The sequence below is a fragment of the Rhineura floridana genome, chromosome 1 (assembly GCF_030035675.1).
Source record: "Rhineura floridana isolate rRhiFlo1 chromosome 1, rRhiFlo1.hap2, whole genome shotgun sequence".
In the NCBI taxonomy this organism is placed as follows: Eukaryota; Metazoa; Chordata; class Lepidosauria; order Squamata; family Rhineuridae; genus Rhineura; species Rhineura floridana.
In genome coordinates this window covers 204,938,075-204,963,002 of record NC_084480.1, presented here as the reverse complement: position 1 = coordinate 204,963,002, position 24,928 = coordinate 204,938,075, and the positions used below count along the sequence as shown (strand labels likewise).

The 24,928-nt window shown below is 43.7% G+C and overlaps 1 protein-coding gene across 6 annotated transcripts; it reads right to left on the bottom strand.

Annotated features, from left to right (window-relative positions):
- Nucleotides 1–1,466: 1,466 nt before the first annotated feature.
- LOC133366936 (serpin B10-like) lies at nt 1,467–24,120 on the bottom strand. Of its 6 annotated transcripts, XR_009758495.1 has the most exons (12): nt 23,729–24,120; nt 23,036–23,212; nt 21,717–21,761; nt 20,876–21,013; nt 18,565–18,580; nt 17,869–17,927; nt 17,407–17,524; nt 15,479–15,621; nt 12,042–12,209; nt 10,050–10,182; nt 7,971–8,630; nt 1,467–1,505 (listed from the first exon to the last, which is right to left on the bottom strand). XR_009758495.1 is itself a non-coding variant. In XM_061590501.1 (11 exons), exons 2-11 carry the CDS (start codon nt 23,201–23,203, stop codon nt 8,605–8,607), a joined length of 1,014 nt encoding a protein of 337 aa, XP_061446485.1. In that variant the 5' UTR covers nt 23,204–23,212; nt 23,729–24,120; the 3' UTR covers nt 7,893–8,604. The 6 variants fall into 6 exon arrangements, 5 of the variants coding, with proteins under 5 accessions (XP_061446485.1, XP_061446472.1, XP_061446478.1 ...); XM_061590501.1 differs by lacking the exon at nt 1,467–1,505 and having other exon boundaries at nt 7,893–8,630; XM_061590488.1 differs by lacking the exons at nt 1,467–1,505; nt 7,971–8,630 and having other exon boundaries at nt 9,177–10,182; nt 23,729–24,117.
- Between the last annotated feature and the right edge of the window lie 808 nt (nt 24,121–24,928).

Below are 24,928 nucleotides of genomic sequence, written 5' to 3'. Positions count from 1 at the left end.
ATGGGGAAAGGCTATACATGTGCAGCAGGCTGCCCTTTAAAGACATTGCCCCCAATGCATTGAAGGGGGGAAAGGGTGGACCATGCTCCTTACCATGGATTGGGGAATGTCCTCAAAGGGCTACTATTTTGGCAAAGGTTTTGTGCCAAGATAAGGTATTCTTCAGATATTGTTCATCTAAAAGCATTGTTGTACTTAGATTGTATCACTCTTGTTAGTGCCTACATGACAACACTTATCTATATAAAACACATGGCAACAGTTACGTATATCAAACAGATTTGATCCACTAATGCTTATCTTTCTGGAAAGGTGTAAAAAGATAACCGATTGACTACCCAAGATTAGACCAGGAGAAAAAGGAATCAAACCATCACTGTCCAGATCAGTGGTTCTCTCTCATTTTATTCAGTTCTAACAAACTCTACATTAGATCTCTGAATTTCAAACATTTCGCCTTGAGAGTAGATGGGGGAGGAATTCAATTCAGTTCACACTTACAGTTGTATGTATCAAATTTGCACTTTCTGAAACATTTTATGTATTTATTTATTAAATTTCTATCCCACCCTTCCTCCCAGAAGGCGCCTAGGGCAGCAAACAAAACACTAAAAACACTCTAAAACATCTTAAAAACATGAGAACGGAAACACATTCTTCAAAATTTGTACTTATCCAAATTTTGTTATGCGGTTCACCAGCCAACCAATGTTTACAGAAAGTGTGCATAAAAATCAATATATTCATGAAGATAACATACAAAACTGCAATACAGGAAACTCCCTCTTAGGTGATGTAGCGTCTACATCCCACAGTCTACCCATTTCTTCCACAAAAAGGATTGCTTCTCTATCTTCAAATCTGGGTTATCCCATAAAGTTTTTAGCATAAGGATATGAATCAAAGTGTAACTGCTGAGCCAAAATACGCTATGTGTCTCTAGTCACTATAATTGAAGGTGGTACATGTCCTTTTTTACATATCTAGACCCTAACACTGCCCATCAAAAAAGAGGTAGTAGATAAGCCATCTCTAGAATTGCCCATGCTGGGGTATTCATAGAAAAAGGGAGTTGCCAATAATTCATATGTACTAACAAATATGCCTTATAGTAAAGACTTATGTCTGGAAAACTAAATCCTTCTTCCAATAAAGACAACTGCATTCATTTAAGTGATATACAAGGTGGAGAATTTCCCATAAAAAAATTCCAAATTATCACATCAATCTTTTGAAAATATGTTTCAGGAATAAAAAATTAGTAAATTGCAGCAGAAATGCGGAGAACTGAATTTAAGATTGGAAAAATGAGAAACAGAGAACCAAAACTGACAGATCCTTCCCTGTTATAGAGTAATCCACTGCATGTCATTTTGTCTCTTGTGTGTTGTAGAGAATTCTGAGAAACGCAGGGTGTTCAGTCAGTTCATGCAAGACAGTAGTCAGGTCTGTTATCCTTCATTGTTGTCCTACATAGAGTTGTACACTACAACCCAACCAAGCCTCTTTGGTGGTAGTGCATGGCAGAGAAAAATTAGGAGGGTTAGGCAAGCTGTCTTCCAGGAAAGCTCGTTTACTGTTACTGATTTTCTCCTCAAACAATGCTTGATAAGCCCCTGAAGAATCCCAGTATTACTCAGAAAATGCATTGATTAAGGCCAAGGACCTTTTATGCACACTAAGGCTGTGCATAAGGATCTTTCTATCTGTAGAAACAAAGAGAGGATGTGTTCTCTTTGACAAACAAATCAAATCCAGGCGGGCAATTGTCTTTACTGTATTCAGTGTGACACAAGCAGAGCCGGACCAAGCATCATCTCCATGCGGCCATTAAACTCACTAAGCCACTTTGGCCAACAGGCACTGTATCCCAGACTAGCTTACTTGGCCTTGTTGTTGTGAGAATAAAATGGGAAAGTGCACCATGCTAAGTTTCACAAAGGAAGGGTGAAGTAAAAGTGTAAAAATAATGATACAATGGCAATGCACCAGCAAAATTATTTATAAAACCATAAGAAAGGAAAAACACAGTTCCTCAACTTTGCCTGCCCCGTAGAAGGTACTCAGACTATTATAAACCCTCAAACTAGGGATGGGGGATAAATTTGATTTACGGAGCAATCCAACTCATGGGAAGCCGACAGAAGGGGTGCCAGCAGAGAGCTGGTAGGAAAGTCCATGGCATCCAACTGCTGTTTTGGAGCCTCGGGCCAGCTGAATGTGGGCTCAGCTGGGAGCTGCGCGTGGCAACTGGAAAGTAAAAGCCAGCTCTCACAGGGAGTAAGCGCACTCCATAGACTATCATTGAAATTATTTTCTTAGACCAATCTTTGTCTTGGCTTAACTTTGGCCAGGATCAGAACCCACAGGAGCTCTCTGAACAGGACCTGGATGTTGCATAAGTCCCCCCCTGGGCCCCTCTTCCGACACCACCACCCCGGAATGCCACTTTTTGGGGCCTTCTGCTGGCTTCCACCACCACCCTTTCTGCTAGGCTGGGCAAAAATGTGGAGAGCTGTATTTACAATTGAAAAAAAAGAGAAACTGAGAGGTGAAATGAATGGATTCTTCCATCTCTACCTTAAACCCTAAGTTTTGCTCAGCCATGAAGACCAGGTTAGTCTATGGGGTTCCGCAGGGGTCAGTTCTGTCCCCCATGCTGTTCAACATCTACATGAAACCGCTGGGTGCGGTCATCTGGAGCTTTGGAGCGCATTGCCATCAGTATGCTGATGACACGCAGCTCTATATCTCCTTTTCATCCTCTTCAGGTGAGGCTGTCAATGTGCTGAACCCATGCCTGGCTGCAACAATGGACTGGATGAGGGCTAATAAACTGAGGCTCAATCCAGACAAGACTGAGATGCTGCTAGTGGGTAGTTCTTCTGACCGGATGGTGGATGTCCAACCTGTCCTGGATGGGGTTGCACTCCTGCTGAAGGAGCAGGTTCGTTGCTTGGGGGTTCTCCTAGAACCATCTCTGTCACTTGAGGCTCAGGTAGCCTCAGTGGCACGGAGTGCCTTCTACCAACTTCAGTTGGTGGCCCAACTACGTCCCTATCTGGACAGGGATAACCTGGCTTCAGTTGTCCACGCTCTGGTAACCTCCAAATTAGATTACTGCAATGCACTCTACGTGGGGCTGCCTTTGAAGACGTTTTGGAAACTGCAGCTTGTGGAAAATGCAGCGGCCAGATTGGTAACAGGGACCAGACGGTCTGAACATATAAAACCGATTCTGGCCCACTTGCATTGGCTGCCTGTATGTTTCCGAGCTCAATTCAAGGTGCTGGTTTTGACCTATAAAGCCTTACACGGCTTGGGACCACAATACCTGATGGAATGCCTCTCCCGATACGAACCCACCCGTACACTACGTTCAAGATCAAAGTCCCTCCTCCGGGTGCCTACTCCAAGGGAAGCTCGGAGTGTGGCAACAAGGGAGAGGGCCTTCTCAGTGGTGGCCCCCAAATTATGGAATAATCTTTCTGATGAGGTGTGCCTGGCGCCAACACTGTTATCTTTTCGGCACCAGGTCAAGACTTTCCTCTTCTCCCAGGCATTTTAGCATGTGTTTTAGCATGTGTTTTAAATTTTTTTATATTGTTTTATAATAATAATAATAATAAATTTTATTTGTTGGTCGCCTATCTGTCCAGGTTAGTGGACACTCTAGGCGACTTACAATAATATTGTTTTAAATTTTAAAATTGTGTTTTAAATTGTTTTTTAAAATATGTGTTTTAAATTGTTTGTTTTAATGTTTTTGATTGCTGTAAACCGCCCAGAGAGCTTCGGCTATGGGGCGGTATACAAGTGCAATAAATAAATAAATAAAATAAGACAGCCTTTCCCAACTAGTGGCCACCAGGTGTTGTTGGACCACAACTCCCATCAGCCTCAGCCAGCATTGCCAATGATCAGGAAAGATGGGAATTGTGGTCCAACAACATCTGGTGGCCCACTAGTTGGGAAAGGCTGGTCTAAGACATTTAGCTACCTGTGGCAGAACAGCAAATGCCACTCCTCCATCTCAAGGTGCATATTTCCAAGGCTGGCGAAGTTCTTTTGGCACCTGAGGCCAAAAGAGGGAAATGTAATAATAATAGAACAAAGCTACAACAAGACACTGTGCCTGCAAAATACTTTGTAAACAGGTATATATATGGGAAAACAGCTCCCTGAAACTATTTTCATGTTGAAGTTTTGAAATTATTAGAAAACAATAGAAGGAACATACGAGGAGTAGACATTAAAGTCTCTTCACTTGTCCACCCTAACCCTCCCGTGTCACCAAACGCAAGACAAACAATTTTAATAATCCTGGCGCAATCACAGAAGTGTAGGCGTGTTGTTACTCTTTTTCTGGGTTTTAATGGTGTTTGCAGGGCCATTGTTTAAGATTTTCAGCCACACACTCCTTTTATTGTTTAAAACAGACACACGCACAGTCTGTCCCAACATGTGGCGGCGGGGGTGGGTCAGTGAATATTTCCTTTATTTGAAGTTTGTGCAAATGGCAGTTTGATGAAATCTAGTTCCATTAAACCTGTGATCCTCTGTGCACACCTGCCTAAAAATAAGGTGCACTATTTATTTATTTATTAAATTTATTAGTCGCCCATCTGGCTGGTTGTCCAGCCACTCTGGGCGACACACAACATAAAAACATACAATTCACATTAGAGCCTTAAAATTCCAACAATAACATTAAAATCTAACCCACCCCAAAGGCCTGCCTGAAGAGCCAGGTTTTCAGGGTCCGGCGGAAGCTCATCATGGAGGGGGCATGGCGGATGTCATTTGGGAGGGAATTCCATAGAGTGGGTGCCACGATTGAAAAAGCCCTCTCCCTAGTTCTCACCAGTCTAGCTGTTTTAGCTGGTGGGAAGAAAAGAAGGTCTTTTGAGGCTGATCTCGTTGGGCTGCAACATTGATGATACTGGAGGCGCTCTTTCAGATAGACTGCGCCGAAACCGTACAGGGTTTTAAAGGTCAAACCCAACACCTTGAATTGGGCTCGGAAAGCAACTGGTAACCAGTGCAACTCCTTCAGCACTGGAGTAATGTGGTCTCGCCGGCGGCTACCCTTAATCAGGCGAGCCGCCGCATTCTGTACCAGTTGCAGCTTCCGGACCATTTTCAAGGGTAACCCCACGTAGAGCGCATTACAGTAGTCTAGGCGAGAGGAGACCAGGGCATGTACCACCAATGGGAGCAGATGGTTTGGAAGGTAGGGGTGCAGACTTCATATCAAATGGAGTTGATACAACGCCGCCCGGCTCACAGCCGAGACCTGAACCTCCATGGACAGCTGGGAGTCAAGAATGACCCCCAGGCTGCGGACTTGGTCTTTCAGGGGCAATTGTACCCCATTAAGCACCAAGTTAACATCCCCCAACCTTGTCTTGTCTCCCATGAACACTACCTTGGTTTTGTCAGGGTTCAGCTTCAGCTTATTCCTTCCCATCCAACCACTCACCGACTCCAGGCACTTGGACAGGGTTTCCACAGCCAACTCCGGTGAAGGCTTGAATGAGAGATAGACCTGCGTGTCATCCACATACTGATGACATTGCAGCCCACATCTCCTGATGATAGCTCTCAGTGGCTTTATATAGATGTTAAATAGCATCGGGGAGAGGATGGAACCCTGTGGTACCCCACATGTAAGAGGCCATGGGTCCGAGACCTCGTCCCCCAGTGCCACCCTCTGGTACCTATCAGAGAGGAAGGAATGGAACCACTGCATTACAGTGCCCCCTATGCCCAGCCTCTCCAGGTGGTCCAAGAGGATACCATGGTCAACGGTATCAAAAGCCACTGAGAGATCCAGGAGGACGAGGAAGGTGCATTCGCCCCTATCCAACGCCCTCCTCATATCATTCACCAAGGCGACCAAGGCTGTTTCAGTCCCATGTCCAGGCCTGAAGCCGGATTGAAATGGATCAAGATAATCTGCTTCCTCCAAGTGCACTTGCAACTGCTTTTCCACCACCCGCTCCACCACCTTGCCCAGAAATGGTAGATTCGAGACTGGGCAAAAGTTGTTCAAATCTTGGGGATCCAAGGGGGGCTTCTTTAGAATTAGTTTTATTATTGCCTCCTTGAAGGCTGATGGCATTATTCCCTCTTCCAGGGACATGTTTACCACTGCCTTGATCCCCTCGCTCAGTCTATCTTTACAGCTCATAATGAGCCATGACAGGCAAGGGTCAAGTAAGCAGGTGGTAGGCTTTAAGGTTGAAAGCACCTTGTCCACTTTCTCGGATGGAAGAAGCTGGAACTGATCCCAACCCGCCGAGATGCCCCTGGCCAACTCTGGCTCATTCACTGTATCCACAGCGCATGGAATAGCACTCTGTATATGATCGATTTTATCCGCAAAGTGCCTTGCCAATTTATCACAGGAGGTCTTAGATGGTTCCATCGGATCCGGGGCAACTAGACCGACCAGGCTCCGGACCACTTGGAACAACCTCCTGGGACAGCACTTTGCAGACGCAATAGAGGCAGCATAAAAATCCTTTTTTGCTGCCCCTATTGCCGCATGGTAGGCTGCTGCCGCCGCTCTAACCTGTGTTCGATCATCCTCAGAGCGAGATTTCCGCCACCAGCACTCTAGCCATTTCGCCTCAGAGTTCGCAGCCGTGGAGTGCACTACAGCGCCATCTGAGCTCTATTCAGGGGGAAAGGGCATTTTGGAGCCACCCGGTCTATTGCCCTGGTGATTGCAGTGTTCCACCTCTCCACCAGAGTCTCAACCGAGTGCTCATGTGCATGCTCCAGGGACTCCCCAAGTGCATTCATGAATCCATCTGGATTCATCAGAAGCCTGGGGTGGACCATCCTAGTGGGTCCTCTACCCCCACGAAGGGCTTGTGGCATCAAGAGGTCCACTCTTACCAAGTAATGATCTGACCATGACAAGGGGGTGACGGATGTACCCCCCACTTTCAGATCATTCCCCTTCTCTCCCGAGACGTAAACAAGGTCGAGTGCATGACCAGCTACATGGGTGGGCCCGGTTGGAATAAGGTACAGCTCCCAGAAAGCCATGGCTTCCAAGAAGTCCCGAGGCGCCCCTATGAGAGTGGTCTCCGAATGTACATTGAAGTCTCCCAGCACCACCAGATTTGGGGACTGCACACGTACATCGGAGACCACCTCCAGCACCTCGGCCAGGGAGTCTGTCGTGCAGCGGAGTGGATGGTGCATGAGCAGAATCCCTAGACTGCCCTCCGGGCCCAACCTCCAGTACATGCAGTCGATGATCTTGGTCTCCCAGAGAGGGGGTCTGGCCAGAATCAGGGACCGTCGGTAGATTACTGCCACTCCCCCTCCCCGACCACCGGCCCTTGGCTGCTGTGCATACAAATACCCAGCTGGACACATGGCCTCAAGAAGCGGAGCCGAGGCCTCATCCAGCCAGGTTTATGTAATGCATGCCAGGTCCGCGACCTCATCCACTATCATGTCATGGATGAGAGAGGTTTTTTTGGGCAACCGACCTGGCATTGCACAGCAGCAGTCAAAGGCCAGAGTATGGAGCCATGCACCCCCCAGCTATCTTTCGGCTCTGGACAGGCCCGGAGCAAGGGACAGATATTATGCATCTCTCCCTAGTTCCTCTTACCCGACGTGGCCTGCCCCTAGCACCCCACCAGCATCTGCCTCCCAGCCTCGTTATATATTTGCCCCTCTCCCGTTCCCCAACACTTCACTCCGCTTGGCACATACCCCCCGCACTGGCGACCACAACTCAAGTAGGCCACCCCTCTTAAAACCATCAAAACAACCCAACCACCCACAGCCACCCCCCGCGTAGACTGCCCCACAATCTCGGTTTTGTCTGCCAATCCTTCCACTGTTACAGTTGGAAGAGGTAGCACTTGCTTGGCAGAAACTGCTAAGTCATAGCTGATGAGGCCTAAATCTGCAATGGTGTACGGCACTCATTGGAGTCTCACAACTGGAATCGACCCGGCGTAAATGGTAACAGCAGCTGGATGGCACATTTATCAGGCGTCGTCTCTCCTACAAGGATGTTCTAGGATAAAAATATCCTTGGATGAAATTCCTCTTCCTATAGTGTATACTCAAGTGTCCGCAGCTCTCACAGGGAACTTGCTTTGGTTTGGCAGCCCCTTAGTTACTCCTCCCTTGCTGCAGCTGGGAGAGATAGTAGATGTTGACAAAGCTATTAAGTCACAGCTGATAGGGCTGACAGGGTCTGAGTTTGCAAAGAGGTACACCTCTCAGAAAGCCACAATGGTAACGTCAGCTCCACAAAAGTAGCAGCAACAATTAGGCAAAACACTTTATCTTGTATGTTGCTGAAGTTTTATCTTGTCCTCCTGTAGTATTTCGGTCTCTGAGCTGGGAATGGTTGGGGAGCAACTCCTCCCGGCTGAATCTCTCTTCAGACCATTACAGACCACTACAGCACAGCTCCATATGGCATAGCCGGAGCAGATAAGTGAAAACAAATAAGAGAATGTAAACCAAGATAAGGCGGCTATAATTCTTCTTCAGTGGAAGGTCAAGGGGAGTGCAGGCAATAAAACAATAAAACAACTTGCAGAGCACTCGCTAACACATCCGCTACTCCGACGCCATCTTGGATTGGGCTGTAGGGTAGAAAACAATTAGTTTGATACCATTTTCTGATAGATGATATTAGGATAATTGCAATAACTGACTCACAGTGCGATCCTATGCATGTCTACTCAGAAGTTCAACTGAGTTTAGTGGTGCTTACTCCCAGGTAAGTATGTGCAGGATCCTAGCCTTAATCACAATGAGTCTTCTTGAATCTACCCAGCCAATTCTCTGCATGTTTACCCAGAAGTCAGTCCCAGGATGTTCCACGTATGTATCGGATTGCCACCTAAATCACAAACCTGCTCACCTTTCCCTTGTTTTTAAAATTATTTTTCATTTCTTTCTTTCTAATATTTTTTCCATATGGAGAAAAGTGTCAGGTGAGAATAGGGGTGGGGAATCAATAAAATATATTTTAGAAATAATAATTGAAGTCAAGTTATTTTCACAGAGAGTGGGCTACACCCAGTATCACGTGACACACAGGAGGAGGGTGAGAGCTTTTAAAAGCTTCTCTTTTGCACAGTAGAAACATAATTTTCAAAAATAACTTTATTGCTTTAAAATGCACATTTTACAGACCACACCTACTGACATTCTAAAGAAGAAAAAAGAATGTTATACTACACACTCTTGTTATGTACCATAGCCAGAATTAATCAGCAGACGGAAGGCAGAAAAGCTTACACAGATCATGTCTTTATAAAATAAGAGAAAAAGACCTAAACGTGGTGCCTATGACATTTCAGCCTGCTCCTAAGCATTTTTACTCAGACTTAAGCCCTACTGAGTCCAACGGGACTTCCTTCCTAATAAGAACATTAAGATTTAAGCCTTTAACTGCATGGGAATAATTGATAAAACTGCAGAAGATGTGCAGTGTTCTAGGGCAGGGGTTGCCAACCTTTTTGGGCCAGTGGGCACATTTGGAATTTTGAGAAAGGGCCATGGGTGCCCATCACAAAATGATTTGTGTGGCATAACACAAAATGTCTGTCATGGGGGCATTTGAGAGAGGCCGAGCCAGTACAAACAGAGATTGAGCAGGAAGTGCAAAAAGTCTCATGCATCCTAGATTTTTCAGGGGATATTTACTAAGAACTTCTATGGCTACCATGGAAGATACTGGTGGATACGACTGGTGAGCATGGGCACCATGTTGGCAATCTCAATCTAGGGAGAACAGAATTTGCCAAAGAAGAGAATGCTCTTTGTTCTGTTATGCCTGATAAAGAAGAGAAAAGGATGGTTTGCTTCAATTTTTATGGGCCGCAGAGAGGATCTTATTTCAACAACGACTGCTGTGGCAGCTGCTGCCTCAGTACCCTCTTCATTAATCTCCACAAAGGACTTGTGAAACACCTCTGACAAAACCAAGTCATTTTTCTTTGACATTCCTGAGAAGTTAGCTTGACTTTGACTGAAGGCATCCTTCATTCCCATACTTCTTAGGGTGGACTTGAGGTCATAACTCTCTTCCAGTTTGATCCTTGGCAAGTGAAGCTCCATTTCTGTTTTCTCCATCATTTCTGGACTGGTCCATATCGATAATCTCTCATATGTTAGTTCTTTTTCCAGCTATGGTTAGATAAGAAGGCAAGTTAGATAGTAAAACCAAAACCACTTTTAAACTAAAGAGGAAAGGGGTAAAAACCACTAAAACTAATGATTACACTCATGGCTTTCCAAATAAAACCTCCTGTTTACTTTTTTAGGGAGATGGAGGGAGAAGAGGCACTGCTAAGTTTCAGGTTGCCACAGACTAGGTGGCTTCTGGCATCCTCCAGATCTGGCCACTGCATCTGCAATCCCTCTATGGCCACTGGCCGATTACCATAAATGTGGCTGAGTGTTGTTTTCCTGTTTTTAAATGTTTAAAAAGAGGGGGTGTGCCTCTTCCAGTGGTGCAAGCTCCTGTGTCCCTCCTCCTCTATACACCCGGGAATAAGCACCACTGGGAGTCCCTCTGGGTAAAAATGCATAGAATCGTGCTTACAGAGAATTATACTTTTCAACTTGTTCATTAATGACCTAGAATTAGGAGTGAGGAGTGAAGTGGCAAAGTTTGCTGAAGATACTAAATTGTTCAGGGTCGTTAAAACAAAAAGGGATTGCGAAGAGCTCCAAAAAGACCTCTCCAAACTGAGTGAATGGGCGGGAAAATGGCAAATGCAATTCAATATAAACAAGTGTAAAATTATGCATATTGGAGCAAAAAATCTTAATTTCACATATACGCTCATGGGGTCTGAACTGGCGGTGACCGACCAGAAGAGAGACCTCGGGGTTGTAGTGGACAGCACAATGAAAATGTCGACCCAGTGTGCGGCAGCTGTGAAAAAGGCAAATTCCATGCTAGGGATAATTAGGAAAGGTATTGAAAATAAAACAGCCGATATTATAATGCCGTTGTATAAATCTATGGTGCGGCCGCATTTGGAATACTGTGTACAGTTCTGGTCGCCTCATCTCAAAAAGGATATTATAGAGTTGGAGAAGGTTCAGAAGAGGGCAACCAGAATGATCAAGGGGATGGAGGGACTCCCTTATGAGGAAAGGTTGCAGCATTTGGGGCTTTTTAGTTTAGAGAAAAGGCGGGTCAGAGGAGACATGATAGAAGTGTATAAAATTATGCATGGCATTGAGAAAGTGGGAAGAGAAAAGTTTTTCTCCCTCTCTCATAATACTAGAACTCGTGGACATTCAAAGAAGCTGCATGTTGGAAGATTCAGGACAGACAAAAGGAAGTATTTCTTTACTCAGCGCATAGTTAAACTATGGAATTTGCTCCCACAAGACGCAGTAATGGCCACCAGCTTGGATGGCTTTAAAAGAAGATTAGACAAATTCATGGAGGACAGGGCTATCAGTGGCTACTAGCCATGATGGCTGTGCTCTGCCACCCTAGTCAGAGGCAGCATGTTTCTGAAAACCAGTTGCTGGAAGCCTCAGGAGGGGAGAGTGTTCTTGCACTCAGGTCCTGCTTGTGGGCTTCCCCCAGGCACCTGGTTGGCCACTGTGAGAACAGGATGCTGGACTAGATGGGCCACTGGCCTGATCCAGCAGGCTCTTCTTATGTTCTTATGTTCTTATGTTCTTATGCTAGCCTGTGGTTTATTGGGCTCTGTCACATCCACACCATACATTCCCTCCACCAAAGAATCCTTGGAACTGTCACTCCGTGAAGGGTAAACTACAGTTCCGAGAACCTTTGGGGGAAATCATGTACTTTAAATATATGGTGTGGATGTGACAATGGGAGAACTGACACCACTGCATTCATCTGTATCCCTTCATACAAACAGCTGCCATCATCTCTGACCACTGGTTGTCCAGCAGCATTTCCAGGCTTAGAGGTTCCCCACTCCTGATTTATATAAACAAAATTAAATAAAATGTCCAACAGTCTCTTGAAAATGTGGAAAGAAATGTTTTACCAGTTCCAGACCAGTGGACTCATCGGTGATGTCTTCTGGAAGCAGAATCAACATACTGAGCTCATTGTTAATGTATGGGAGCTCGAGGATATAAACCCTCAGAGTATCAACATAGAAAGCTGGAAATTTATCCTTTAGAAACATCATTTGCACAGGCTTCGACTTGGTCTATAATAATAAAATAATAATAATAATAATAAATACCCTTTACCCACAGAAATGAACCACCTTTGAGACTCATCAGAGACAAAGGAGCTTTAAGCTATGGGCGGTTTATAAATGAAATAAATAAATAAATAAATAATAAGTGTTAAAACTAAATACATGCCCCCCCCCAACACATCCAAATGCAAGAGGGAGAGATCCAAGAGCTGCCCATCATCCCTATTGCTTTTGGTGCTTGTGATCACTGATAAGAATGGGAACAAGATAGGAGTTTTGTCCCCAACAGGGAGCAGTACTGAAAAAGCTAAAAACAAGCACTCTGCTCTGAACACGAGTAATCTGACATAGCTCTACATTGGTCCAGAAACGGGCAAAGGGAGTGTAGCAGGATGGGTGACATCAGTGCTGCTAGCTAAATTGGTTATTCTTTGAATAGCAGACTACATTATCAGCTGTAGAACATTCCTTCTATGCTCATATCATATCTGTTTCATTACACATTGCTTTCCACCTGGTCAGTTTAATTTACAGTGTTATCACAACAAGTTTATTTCTTTATCGAAACACTATCACAATATTAGTAGCAATTAAGGCATGCTTTACATCTGGACTGCCAGATTAAAGCAGAGTTCATTGCAGAAGGAGCTCAGCGTGTTTAATAAGATTAAGGCTGCAATCTGAACACACTTACCTGGGAGTAAAACCCATCAATAAGATTTACTTTTGAGCAGACACAGTAAGGATTAAGCCGCAGTTTTGCAAGATTCAGGTACACTCAAGGTTTATCTACAGGGTGATTTACTGTGTGTTTGGTGCTACTCGCATCTCCTTTTAATTTGCATAGTTCATATGACATTTCTGGCAAACGGAAGCTATCGTGCAGTTTCCCCCCTGTAAATATGTACTAACCCAATCCACTGAAAAGACGAAAAGTGGAGAATAATACCTCTCCACTCCGCTCCATTAGTGGTTGCAGATGCTTTGCTTCAATGTTTGTAGGTGGGTGTGTCAACTGTTACTTTTTTATACATCCTGTTCCATGTCCACTATATAATTTCCTTCGTTCATTTTGTTTCATATAGGTTGACAAGCAACTTTTGGCTGCTCTCTTCAGTTCTGTGGGCAAACAGTTCTGCAATTCTGAAAACAGGGGGCAGACTACTGACAGTGTTCTGCTATTTATTGCAACAAGCAGTCCCACATCTTAGCAGATGAATGGTGCCTTTATTTTTATTTTTCCTCTAACTTGTGGGTTTGTACTTTCAGCTGTATCAACTCAAAATAAACTTTATCAACTTAAAATAAGCTGCTTTTACTTCTAATTTATATTTGTTTCTCCTGTGTTCTCATTACAGCCTCTTGGATTTATTTTGCATCCACTGTCCTTTCAGGCAATGAAGACAGAAGGCAGTGTGTTTGTTTATTTATTTATTACTTTTATATACCGCCCCATAGCCAAAGCTCTCTGGGCAGTTTACAGATCCTCAGGAATGATATGTTTGTAGGGTTCCTTTTTTGGCATATGTGGCCCTCTTGTACTCACCTAGAAGGTCTATTCCAAAACTCCTGTTTAACACAGCAGGAAATTTTGGAAAAGATGAGAGAAGCTTTTGCCAGTTTTGCTGTTGCTGCTGCCAGCATAAGCCTAGCACACCACAGCATATTTTTTTTAAAGGGTGCTTTTAGCGTAGTCCTGCTGGAGGCTCATTACCCTTTATTGGCCGAATCCCCACCCCCAAGACTCATGCCCCCCACGTTCCAATTTTGCTCAGCATGCCAAAGCATTTTTTAAAGGGTGCTTTTAGTGCAGTCTTGCTGGAGGCTCATTACCCTTCACTGATTTTTCAGGATTCATTGCAAAACCTCAAAGCCTTCATGGTTATTTCTCTACTTAGAAATCTCTTTTATGCTTGTAGATATGAGACAGACCTTTGTCAGGTCTTCTGCAGGGAGTTTCTTGGTAACCTTAATTGCCATGTTTTTTCTCCATCCCCTCATTCGTTCTGCACAGCCAGATTCTCCTTTTCCAAATAAAGCATATATGTAGTTTATAAGTTTTGCGCTCCAGTGTAAACTTGTAATTTTGTACAGCTGTATAACCAATTAAAACACATTTAAAAGGTTTTAGAGGATTCATCGCAACCCCTCAAACCCTTCAATTTTATTGGTCTATAAGGAAATCTGTGGTCTGCTTATAGATAGGGGACACACCTTTTTCTGGTCTTGTCCAGCTAGTTTCTTCGTAATTGCCATGCTGTGTACCCAATTTAACATATCTAAAAATGTAAATGTACTACCTTCAAGTCGATTCCAACTTACGGCGACCCTATGAATAGGGTTTTCATGAGGCTGAGAGGCAGTGACTGGCCCAAGGTCACCCAGTGAGCTTCATGGCTATGTGGGGATTTGAACCCTGGTCTCCCAGGTCGTAGTCCAACACCTTAACCACTACACCACCCTAAGACAGGCGATTTACCTGATAATGCATTAGGAGACTAGCTATTGAACCTTAGCTTGCTGTGGTACTTAAGCAGCTTTTGTGTAGACGAAAGTTGGAAAAGTATCAATATATAAGAATATATATAACAGCAATACAAATCAATGTAAAAGTCATAGATCATCTAACACAGCAAATTACAGTTGCTAAAACAGGGATAAAATCAATTCATTTACCCACAAAGACCACTGGCAATTTGGAGGTACGGTGGGGGACAAAGTTCTGGAACTCCTCATCTAGAGTGTTTACACTAATATTCAGTCCCCTATATTGTCTGCCTTGTGGAAATACAGAAATCTGTGCATGCCCAGTTTCCAAGCAACCATAGACAATAAAAAAGGACTTCCGGGTTTTTTTAATGGAACCTGAAACAAATTGAGCATGCTCAGTTTCCAAGCAACCAGAGGGAATGAAAATTGTGTGATTTATCCTTCATAGAGACAGGACTGCTGTTGTGAATTGAAAAGACCGTGTTTGCAGCTAGCATTGAACGCTCATTGTAGATGGTGCAAATAGAAAACAGATAAAACAGCGTCTTTAGCATGAAGTAATGCTCCCATGTGGATAAGCCTCTATTACCAATAGCACTTCAAAATCAAGACAACAAACCCATAAATTTCTCAATTAACAATACTGGTTTAGTGGTTTTCCCTGTTAACTTGTTTGTTTTAAAGATTATGCATAGAGCTACTAATACTTTTACAGTGAATTAATAGTGAAATATGTCCATTTCATAGAAACAGATGCTTTAAAAAATTTATTAACATGTGCCTACCTTACTCAGTCTGAAAGGCTTCTCAGTGGTATTTTTTTTCTGAAATTGTGTTTTCCACTTTCCTTTGAAGTAAATGGCATTTACTAGGACCAATGCTGTTTGAGAATCAACAGCGCCTTTAGGCAACAGATTCTTGATTTTGCCTTTTGGAAAACAGAAGAGTATTGTTAGTGATAGGATCTGTCAATTTCGCTTTTCTCAGTTTCTTGTTTTTCCAGTCTCTGATTCAGTTCTCCACATTTCTGCAGCAACTTGCAATTTCTTCACCATTTTATTGTGAATTTTCATTTGCAGTTTTGACTAAGATACACATTTTGCAAGCAATTTATCCTAATATACTTCATTTTTTAATGTTGTTTTCACTAATATTTTCATTTTTATGTGCATTTCCCCCTAATATATACACTTCTGTAAACATTCAATGGCTGGAGAACTACACTGCGAAATATTGTGTTTTGGTTCTCATATTATTCTGGAAAGGGTGAATTTTCTCAGCTTTAAATGCGAACTGAGCAGAACTTCTTTCTAGCAGCAGTACAAATTGTGCATGGCTTTATAAGGAAATGCCTTCGACTGAGTCAGATCGTTTGTCCATCAAGCCTAGGATTCTCTTGCAGCAGCTCTCTGGAACTCTTTTCAGTTCTGCTACCTGAGGACCACCCCTCCCCCGATCCTGGGATTGCCTCCTACATGCTCTGGTTTTGGGGAGTGCAGGGGAGAGAGGAAAGCGATTCTCTGCTGTTGAAAGTCCTTCCTTTTACCAGACCCAAGCTCTATCTGTCTGATTGACCTTTATGAATTTGCCGCTATCAAAACAGGAAGCAACTGGCGAACCAAGATAACACCAAGAAACCAAACAGACCAAGTGAATGCCACGATTTAAGTAGGTATGGACTACACATTATACCTAAATAATCCTTTTTTTCTTTTTCAAAACTCAGAAAAATATTATCTGCTGGAAGTTCCTCAAGGCTACTGCATTCACATGGAATTGCACATGATTTCCCATAAGCAGAGACCTCAGTGAGCCTCGGGTTCATGTGCTTTCTGCCTCTGCTAGTTTCCTTCTGCTTTAGATTAACTGCAACTTGTCATGTCATCCAAACACAGACTAATGTAGATAATCTTTTGCTATGATTAGTTGAAACATAAAACTATAGTTGTTGAAGCTGAGTTGTTTCAGCTAACTCTAATTAACATTAACCATGTTTTAGGGCAGCCTTTCCCAACTAGTGGGCCACCAGATGTTGTTGGACCACAATTCCCATCTTTTCTTACCATTGGCAATGCTGGCTGAGGCTGATGGAAGTTGTGGTCCAGCAACACCTGGTGGCCCACTAGTTGGGAAAGGCTGGTTTAGGGTATGGATGATCTGCTGAACTCGAGTTAATCTAAATTGGAAGTGGAAGCTTCTGGTCTTACAGGTATGTCAGAGGAGGTGGCAACACACAAGCTTGAGGCTCTCTGTGACTCTTTCTCGTAACACTACATGTGGGTTTAGCACAGACTTCCCCAACCTGGTACCCTCCAGATATTAGAGATTACAACACCTGCCCTCCATGACCATTCACCATGCTGGCTAGAGGTGATGAAAGATGGAGGCCAAAACATATGGAGGCCACCAGGTTGGGGAAGGCTGGTTTAGCATTATGTGAGAAATGGGCTATTATATCCCTCTATAGAAATCAACTGATGCCAAAATCCAGTGAGGCCTGGTTCATTATAGTCTTCCACCTTGTAGAGGACAATGTTTTTTGTAAATTTTGGATAAGTCTTAAAGCTGTTTTATCTGCTTCTCTTGATGGTTTGTGTTCATTCCCCTGACTCCCCAAGTGGCTTTCGGGACATTAAAGCATAAAGATAGGCCTGGAACTCAGCATTCTTTACAGTAATAATTGAATTACAGTCTGCAGTAGCTGAATACTTACTATCAGTTTGCGTTTCAACCCAAGCATTGATCTGGCCTCTGACTTGTTCTGAACTGTTCAAAAAATCAACTGCTTGTGGTTCTGCATGATAATATTTCTTAGCAAGCTGCAAGTATTCCTGAAAAGTATAGGGGCAAGAAGATATATTTAATAGACATATTCAAATAACAATATGCATTGATCCTGCACTGTACAGGGTATTTTGGCTCCGGTGCTTAACAACAAATGGAACTTCTCATTGGCACTGACATCAGTGTTTGGATAACAAATTTTATAATTTTCCTGTTTGTAAATGTGGCATGCACATTTGTAATCCCCCCATTTCATTCTTAAAGTTTTGATCCTTTTTGGGGGAGGAAGGGGACTATAAATTCCACAATACATGTCTATGTATTTTCGTGTGCTTTGGCTGCTTACTTGTTACTTGACATCAGAAATTATCTAATTCCACTAGATACATACCTCTACTGTCTGTGTTTCATGAACTATCCTACTGCGAATATATATTGAAATAACACCAGCTGAAAAGAAAAAAATGCTGTAGGCTTTCACTTTCACAGCAAGAAGTCCCTTGTCTGATCCCCCTCGGTTCAGACAATTAGGCAGAGAACATTTACAAAAGCTGGATTCCGCTCCCCACCTTTTCTTCTGGCCAAAAATGAGTGACATGTCTGGGCAGGCAGGTTTGTAAAAATGATGTGGGCAGGCCAGGGCTCACCTGTCCCTCCCCCCATTTAATTTTCTCATAAGACCCCAGAATTATGGTATATCAGGGGGTATCATGGGAAATTTAAATAGGGGCTTCTGGACCTGACTGCTGGATAAACCAGAGGAAGCCCAGTAACATAGGAGGGCCCCCCACAAATGACACTTTGCTCAGGACCCCTTCAAACGTGTGAGCCAGTGCTGGCTATATGTGGGTCCCCACCACATTCTTCTTTCTCTGTAACATTCAGGATTTCCCAACACAGCTCCCACATATGCCGAACCACCCATGAAGATGCTCTCTGCTTCTCTGTCAGGGGCCAGGAGTCAGATTCCTCTTCTTTAGGTGATGGAGGTGAGGAACCAGAAGGTGTCAGGAGGATGAGCTGGGCTCCTGGGGGGTTGTCAGAAGAGGATTCAAATGGCTGGCAGAGGGAGGAGGGAGGAACTTACCCTCTGTGGAGCGAAGCTGAAACAGAGGACATGCCAGAGATAGGGTCACCTAGCAACGGGGAGCCTGAGAGCCTTGAAGTTTTAGAATCCCCCCCAGACATTCCCAGGCCCTCCCTTCTCCGCAGCTCAGAGCAAGAGGGAGGGCTGATCACAGCAGAAAGGCGGAGAGATGGTTTACCCTCAGCTCCTCCTTTATCACCCATAGGGGAATCAGACACTTCAGAAGAGGAGGAGGTGATGCCTCCCCCCTCACCACGCACACGCAGACGGTTGAAAAGACAGGAGAGAAGGGGGGGAAGGCGGGCAGTACCTGAGGGGGAGTTAAGGAGGAGCGAAAGGTTGCGTGCCCGTTTAGCCCCTTCTTAAAGAACAGGTGGGAAGCAGCCCCTTGCTCTGTCAACTTTCTCCCAATGTTGCAGGACCTGTATCCCTGTATTGCTTCATGAGAAAGCGCAGTCTTTGTTGGACATTACTCTAATAAAACACGAATTAACTACAACCTCTGGTCTGGTTCCTGAGTCGCATCCTGGGCCTGACAGAAGGGGAAAGGTACACAGGACCAACGCCAGAAGCACTGCTACCAGACAAGACAGTGGGGACAGTGCCCCTCTAAGAGATTTGGAGGACTCCATTGCAGATGACCCAGTGAAACCAGATGCTCCATAACTCTGTCACAGTGGGGCATTACTGGAGAGGGATGGGCTCCTTTAATTACAGCAGCAACTTTCAGTTCAGGCAGGACTGTAAGTCTTGGTTGGGTCACATCTGCACCATACATTTAAAGCAGTATCATACCACTTTTAACAGTCATGGCTTCCTCCAAAGAATCCTGGGAACAGTAGTTTATTAAGGGTGCTGCAAGTTGTTAGGAGGCCCCTATTCTCACAGAGCTACAATTCCCAGGGAGCTCTGGGAAATGTAGCAACATCAGATGTGCATGTTCCTAAAGTCCTGCCCTATATCTAGCCTGGCCCTTGCCCTGGCCCTGACCATAGAACAGAACATTCCCCATCAGACATCCAAGACAGAGAAAACCTATCTTCCAGGTACGTTGTGGCTGACACCCACGTTGGGTTGCTAGCTGGCTTTTTTTCCCTCTTGGATGGAAGTGTGGCAGTAGCCATCATCCATGTCACACAAATGGCATCTACTTGCCTTGATTATAGGAGGTGGATGAGGGGAGGTACACGAGGAAGAGGCAAAATGAGTGGAAGCCATCACACTGTTGCTTGTTCCTCTGTCCACTCACCACACCTCCAAGGTAGACATTTTGTGACTGACCCTACGGCAGCCATTTTGTGGAGGTACCCTTTACATTTCCTCTGATTTCTAAATGTATCCACAACCCCTAAAAAGGTTGGAGAACCCTGGTGTATAGGACTGCAGAATTAGACTTACATAATGGAAACCTAGGTTATAATTCTGACTCACCCATGGAAGTTATTGGATAGCCTTGGGAAAACCCATCCTACTTTGCACGAGTGTTGTAAAAATAAAAATGAATAAACCCATATATACTGTCCTGAGATCCATGGAAGAAAGGGAGGATATAAATATGTTGGGGGGGAAATGTTAAGATTGACATTATGAAATATGTGTACTGTGAAAAATACAATAACTACCACAAAACAAAACATTATACATTATATAATAATGTATTTAATAATATATATAATATAAATATATAATATACATTATACAGTAGGGCCCCACTCATACGGCAGATTAGGTTCCAGACCCCCGCCGAAAAGCAAAAACCGCCGAAAAGTGGATCAGCTGTAGCACAGGGGTCTGGAACCTAACCCGCTGATCGCACCAGAGGAGGAGAAGATCAGATCTTCCCCTCCTTGGGTGTGATCAGCTCGAGCGGGAGTCTGATCGTGCCAGATGAGAAGATCAGCTGTAGTGAGCTACAGCTGATCTTCCCCTCCTCCGGCACGATCAGCTGCAGTGAGCGAGTCTGACCGCTCCCGAGGAGAAGATCAGCTGTAGTACACTGCAGCTGATCTTCCCCTCCTCCAGCACAATCAGCTGGAGTGCGGGGAGCTCCAGTCCCCCTTCCAGCTAATCCCCCGCTGGCACCATATTAACGGAACGCCAAAAAACAGGCCACCGAGAAGCGGGGCCCTACTGTACTAATACTAATGTAGTTCCAAATTCCTGCATAATATATTGCATCCAGCACTTTGTGTTTTTCCTAGTGCCATACTATCTAATCATATTACCGTACATGGGAATAATCTTGGAGTTTAGGCCTATATTTATGTTAACAACTATTTTCAGATGAAACATTGTAACTTAGTAGACTTACGCCAATGAAACTGAATGTCTTTTCTCCATATAGCCTATTGGCTGTTTTCAGCACGTAGGTGCTCCTGGGCTGATTGATTTCAGAAATCAATTCCTGGAATTCACTGTGAGGGGTTTCATCTTGGCCGACACCTGGTTTCTTTACAGGGAGACACCACAGCATATCAGAACCTCATCTGGATTTGACTCTATGGTACTGCATACGTATATATATTTTCAAAAATTAACATAGGTGGAAAAATGGTCAGGGATAAATTATTTATTAGCATGATAATTTACAGTAATTTAATCTAAAGATCTGCAGCAGAAGGCCCCAAGGCCAAATTCAGCCTTCCTATAGCCCCGCCTGACATCAGTTTAATCGGAATTGATGGGAAGGTCTGTCCCACCGTCCTCCATATCCTGTTCAAAATGGCCATCTTGCATAACTAGCTGCTGTCTAGAGCTTAGTTTCTCTCTTTCATCCTCCTTTGAAAAATGTGGAAAACTTAACATGTTTTAAGCTTTGATTTATATTATTTTCTACTGGAGGTTGAGCAATCCAAACGTTATATAGGTTAGTGCAGCAAGGATGATTTCCTGTAAGGTATCTCATGTAGGCAGCCAGTGTGGCAGTAGTGGACAACATGGTCATGGGCAGCAATATTCACCTGGCCTCTAGTTGGTCTCATTGCTGCTGCTTCCTGGGAAGCAGAAGAGGCTTGCACAGGGCAACCCTACAGGTAGCCCTCTGCTTACCACCTTGCCCCTTCTACCTCCCAGTAAGCAGCAGCAAGCAACCAATTTGCATTAGAGAGATCAGCTGAACTGGAGAGATTGGCGTGTGTGCAACATTGTATTACCTGTGAAGAACTGCCAAAGTCTTTTGTTGCATTGAAGTGAAGCACCTGTAAGCAGAGTTATAAAGATTTAAACCCCCCAAAACAGTAGTTACATAAGACAGACAGGCATGGACAATCATTTCTTAGTGATCCAGTCATTCAAGCTAGATCCAAGATAATGATCACCTTGCCAAAAATGCATACTCAGCAGGTATTCAAGATACCTTGATTTCAGTCCTGAAACGCCTTGTTTAAATTATAGTTTTCTTGACTTCTATGGCTATGCCTCCATGGGCTTGTTCACACATGCATATTGATTATCAGTATTCATATTAATTAATAATCTAATGACTTTTCCATTCCACGTGTTTTCCCCTTTCATGTACAGGACATGTTCTTTAAAGGATGTCCCATGTAACAACAGTTAGCGCATTCTTGTATTATATTTCCAAGCGTTTCTCAAGCAGTCTTCCTTGGAATCCTGGGGTTCTTTTCCGTGAAGGAAAAAAAGTTGTAATGGCGGACGAACGCACAGAACGTGCTGCAGCCATGGGATTGAACGCGCTACTTAAGGAATTGTCCTGGGAATCTCTTTCCTTTCTTTTCTCCCCAAGGGTCAAATCGGTAGTCGACAGTGAGGCACCACAGGCAGGGCAGCGCTGCTTGCCTGCCTTCCCAACACCGTGAGTTGCTACTGGTTACCGAGGCGCAGAAGGCGAGTGGAGCTCGGCGTGGTGCAGTCACAGCGGTGGAACTAATCCAATACTCCCGATGGTCCCTGCTGCCTCACCCTTCTCCCTCTTGGTAGCCGGCCGCGATGCGCAGCATTGGGAAGGCAGGTAAACAACGCCGCCCTGCCCGAGCCAACCACGACTGGGTTAAATGTGCTGTTCAAGCATTTGCCGTGGAAATCCCTCACCCCCCCTCTTAGAGCCCTTTCCATTAAGCTGCGGCTTGCCAGCAAGGGTTACATATGCTATTTCATTAACACTGATAGAGAGATAAGAACTCTATCTGGTAAGAGTTGAAGCCTTAAGGATGACCGAAAACGGAAAGAAAATAAACAAACAGAGGAGGAGGAGGAAACTAGGAGATTGACAGCAAAGTTTTTCGAAGTCTAAAAATGTCTCCTTTTAAACGTTGCTGCTCTGACTGGGTCTCCTTTGCTTCCCCTCCCAATAATAAACTCTCTTCCTCCCCCGCTTTTTTTAAAAATTAAAATTTAAAACGGTTTCCCCACAAGGGCCCCACCAAAGTTTAAACCAAAGGGTTCTGCCACTGTTCCAAACTATGTGCAGGACTGAAACGTGTGGTGAGTGTAGCCAAATTTAAGAACCCACCTTGGCCATCTGGTCAGCAGTGCTGTTTCTTGCTCCCATATAGACCATGGCCAGAGCAGATGAGATACTCCAGGGAGAATAGAAAACATTGTTGCCTTGAGATGATTGATTTAGGTTTTTGAACAGCTCCAGGGTAAAGTCGCCGTTGGCTACTGAGAGAGAGTCCATGGCTGCAACCTATGACAAATATGACAGACGGGATGAATCACGTCTTTCTCACATGGATGAAAGAACAGTGGTCAGCGTCATGTATTTTCTTCCCACAAAATGGTGCCTCCACCAGTTTGCCCCAGTGTTAAAAGTTAAAGCATTAATACTATCAGATACCTAAAAGATTGCCAACCAATCACTGTACTAGATAGAGATTTTATCACTTCTACATCATAAGCCATACTTATAAAGATCCAGAAGTTCTGTTCCCCCTTTTATTGATTTGTTACATTTAAAGCCCGCCTTTCCATTCATAATGCCCAAGGTCATCCTATACACTTGCATAGCAGTATCTTGAAAAATACACTATTCATTTGTGCTCTTTTAATAAACAAATTAAACCTTGCTCATCCTTTATAAGAATAATAAGTAATAATATCTGAAAAATGCAACCTTTCTTTTTCACAGCATATTTTTGCCCCTTTCACCCAAGTTTAAGATTTGCAGTAAAACAAGTTATACATGTTTGAAATTTAACAGTACCGGCAACTGCTATGATTAAGGTGATTCCTCAAACAAGTTGTGGCATTTGTGAAGACACAGTTCTGTAGAAATATAGAGCAGCCTGCACTTCCCCTTATTAATATCTTCCATGTCAACATCCAGTCCATCCTCTGCCTTTATCAGTGTACAGCACTGTCTGCTGCAAAACCCAAAGACTGTCAGCTATTCTCTATTATCTAAACCAGTGGATCCCAAACTTCCACGCAGACCACTTGAAGATTGCTGATAGTCTTGGCAGACTACTTAATGATTTTTCGGCCTGTTGCAGTTGTAATGTAATGCACGGTGCTGGGTGCTGCATGATTTTTAATTGTATTTTTATTACTTTTTTATTTCTTTTAATTGGATTTTATTCCATTACAATTTGCATTCCATAGAATTCAAATTGTAATACAATAAAGAAGAAGCAATAAAATACAATTAATAATTAACATGACTATTTAATGTGAACATGCCGCAGACCACCTGAATGAAGCTTGCAGGCCACTGGTGGTCCATGGAACACAGTTGGGGAACCCCTGATCTAACCTATTAAATACTAAACCATATTTTAATATCATTATCAGTTGCTATGCTAGCTTGAAAGAGAAGGAAGATAGGATCAGACATTGTCCAGAAAACACATTTAGTTTGTTCAGCTATGGAGGTAGGAAAGCAAAGTTTTGAAGTTACATGGAATTTAGGGTTGTATTCAACTAAGTCCTACTCAGAGCAGACCCATTGAAATTAATGAACCTGTACATCATGTCTATTAACATCATAGGTCTACTCTGAGTAGGACTAGTAATGAATGCCACCATTTCTTTACTACCTGAAAAAGGGTTCCCTGCAATTCAAAGCTTGCTTGCTATTTGCTTTTTACTGTGTTCTACCAGCAGAATTGGTGGTCCAGTAAAGAGTATTATCTGCAATACTTGGAATCTTACCAGTATCGTTGCAAATGTGCTCTTTGCCTAGGAAAAGTGCATATCTTTAAAAAATATGTTTGTATAGGTTAGGGATGGGGGAGAAATTCTATTCTGATTGCATTTTATTGAGAAGCTAACTGATTTGCACTTTTTTGAACCAATATGTGAACTGAAATTCAACTATTCTTTGAAGTTCATACCTCTCCAAATTTTGCAATGCAGTTGTCCAACCAGAAAATGCGTACCAAAAAGTGAATATGAGGGGAAAGCA

Coding starts and splice junctions, on each gene's coding strand:
- LOC133366936 (XM_061590488.1), bottom strand. CDS start 23,203: ATGGACTCTCTCTCAGTAGCCAACGGCGACTTTACCCTGGAGCTGTTC. Junction 21,762..23,035: donor CTGCTGACCAGATGGCCAAG/GTGGGTTCTTAA, acceptor CTCTGCTTACAG/GTGCTTCACTTCAATGCAAC. Junction 15,622..17,406: donor GGTTGAAACGCAAACTGATA/GTAAGTATTCAG, acceptor GTTTTCCAAAAG/GCAAAATCAAGAATCTGTTG.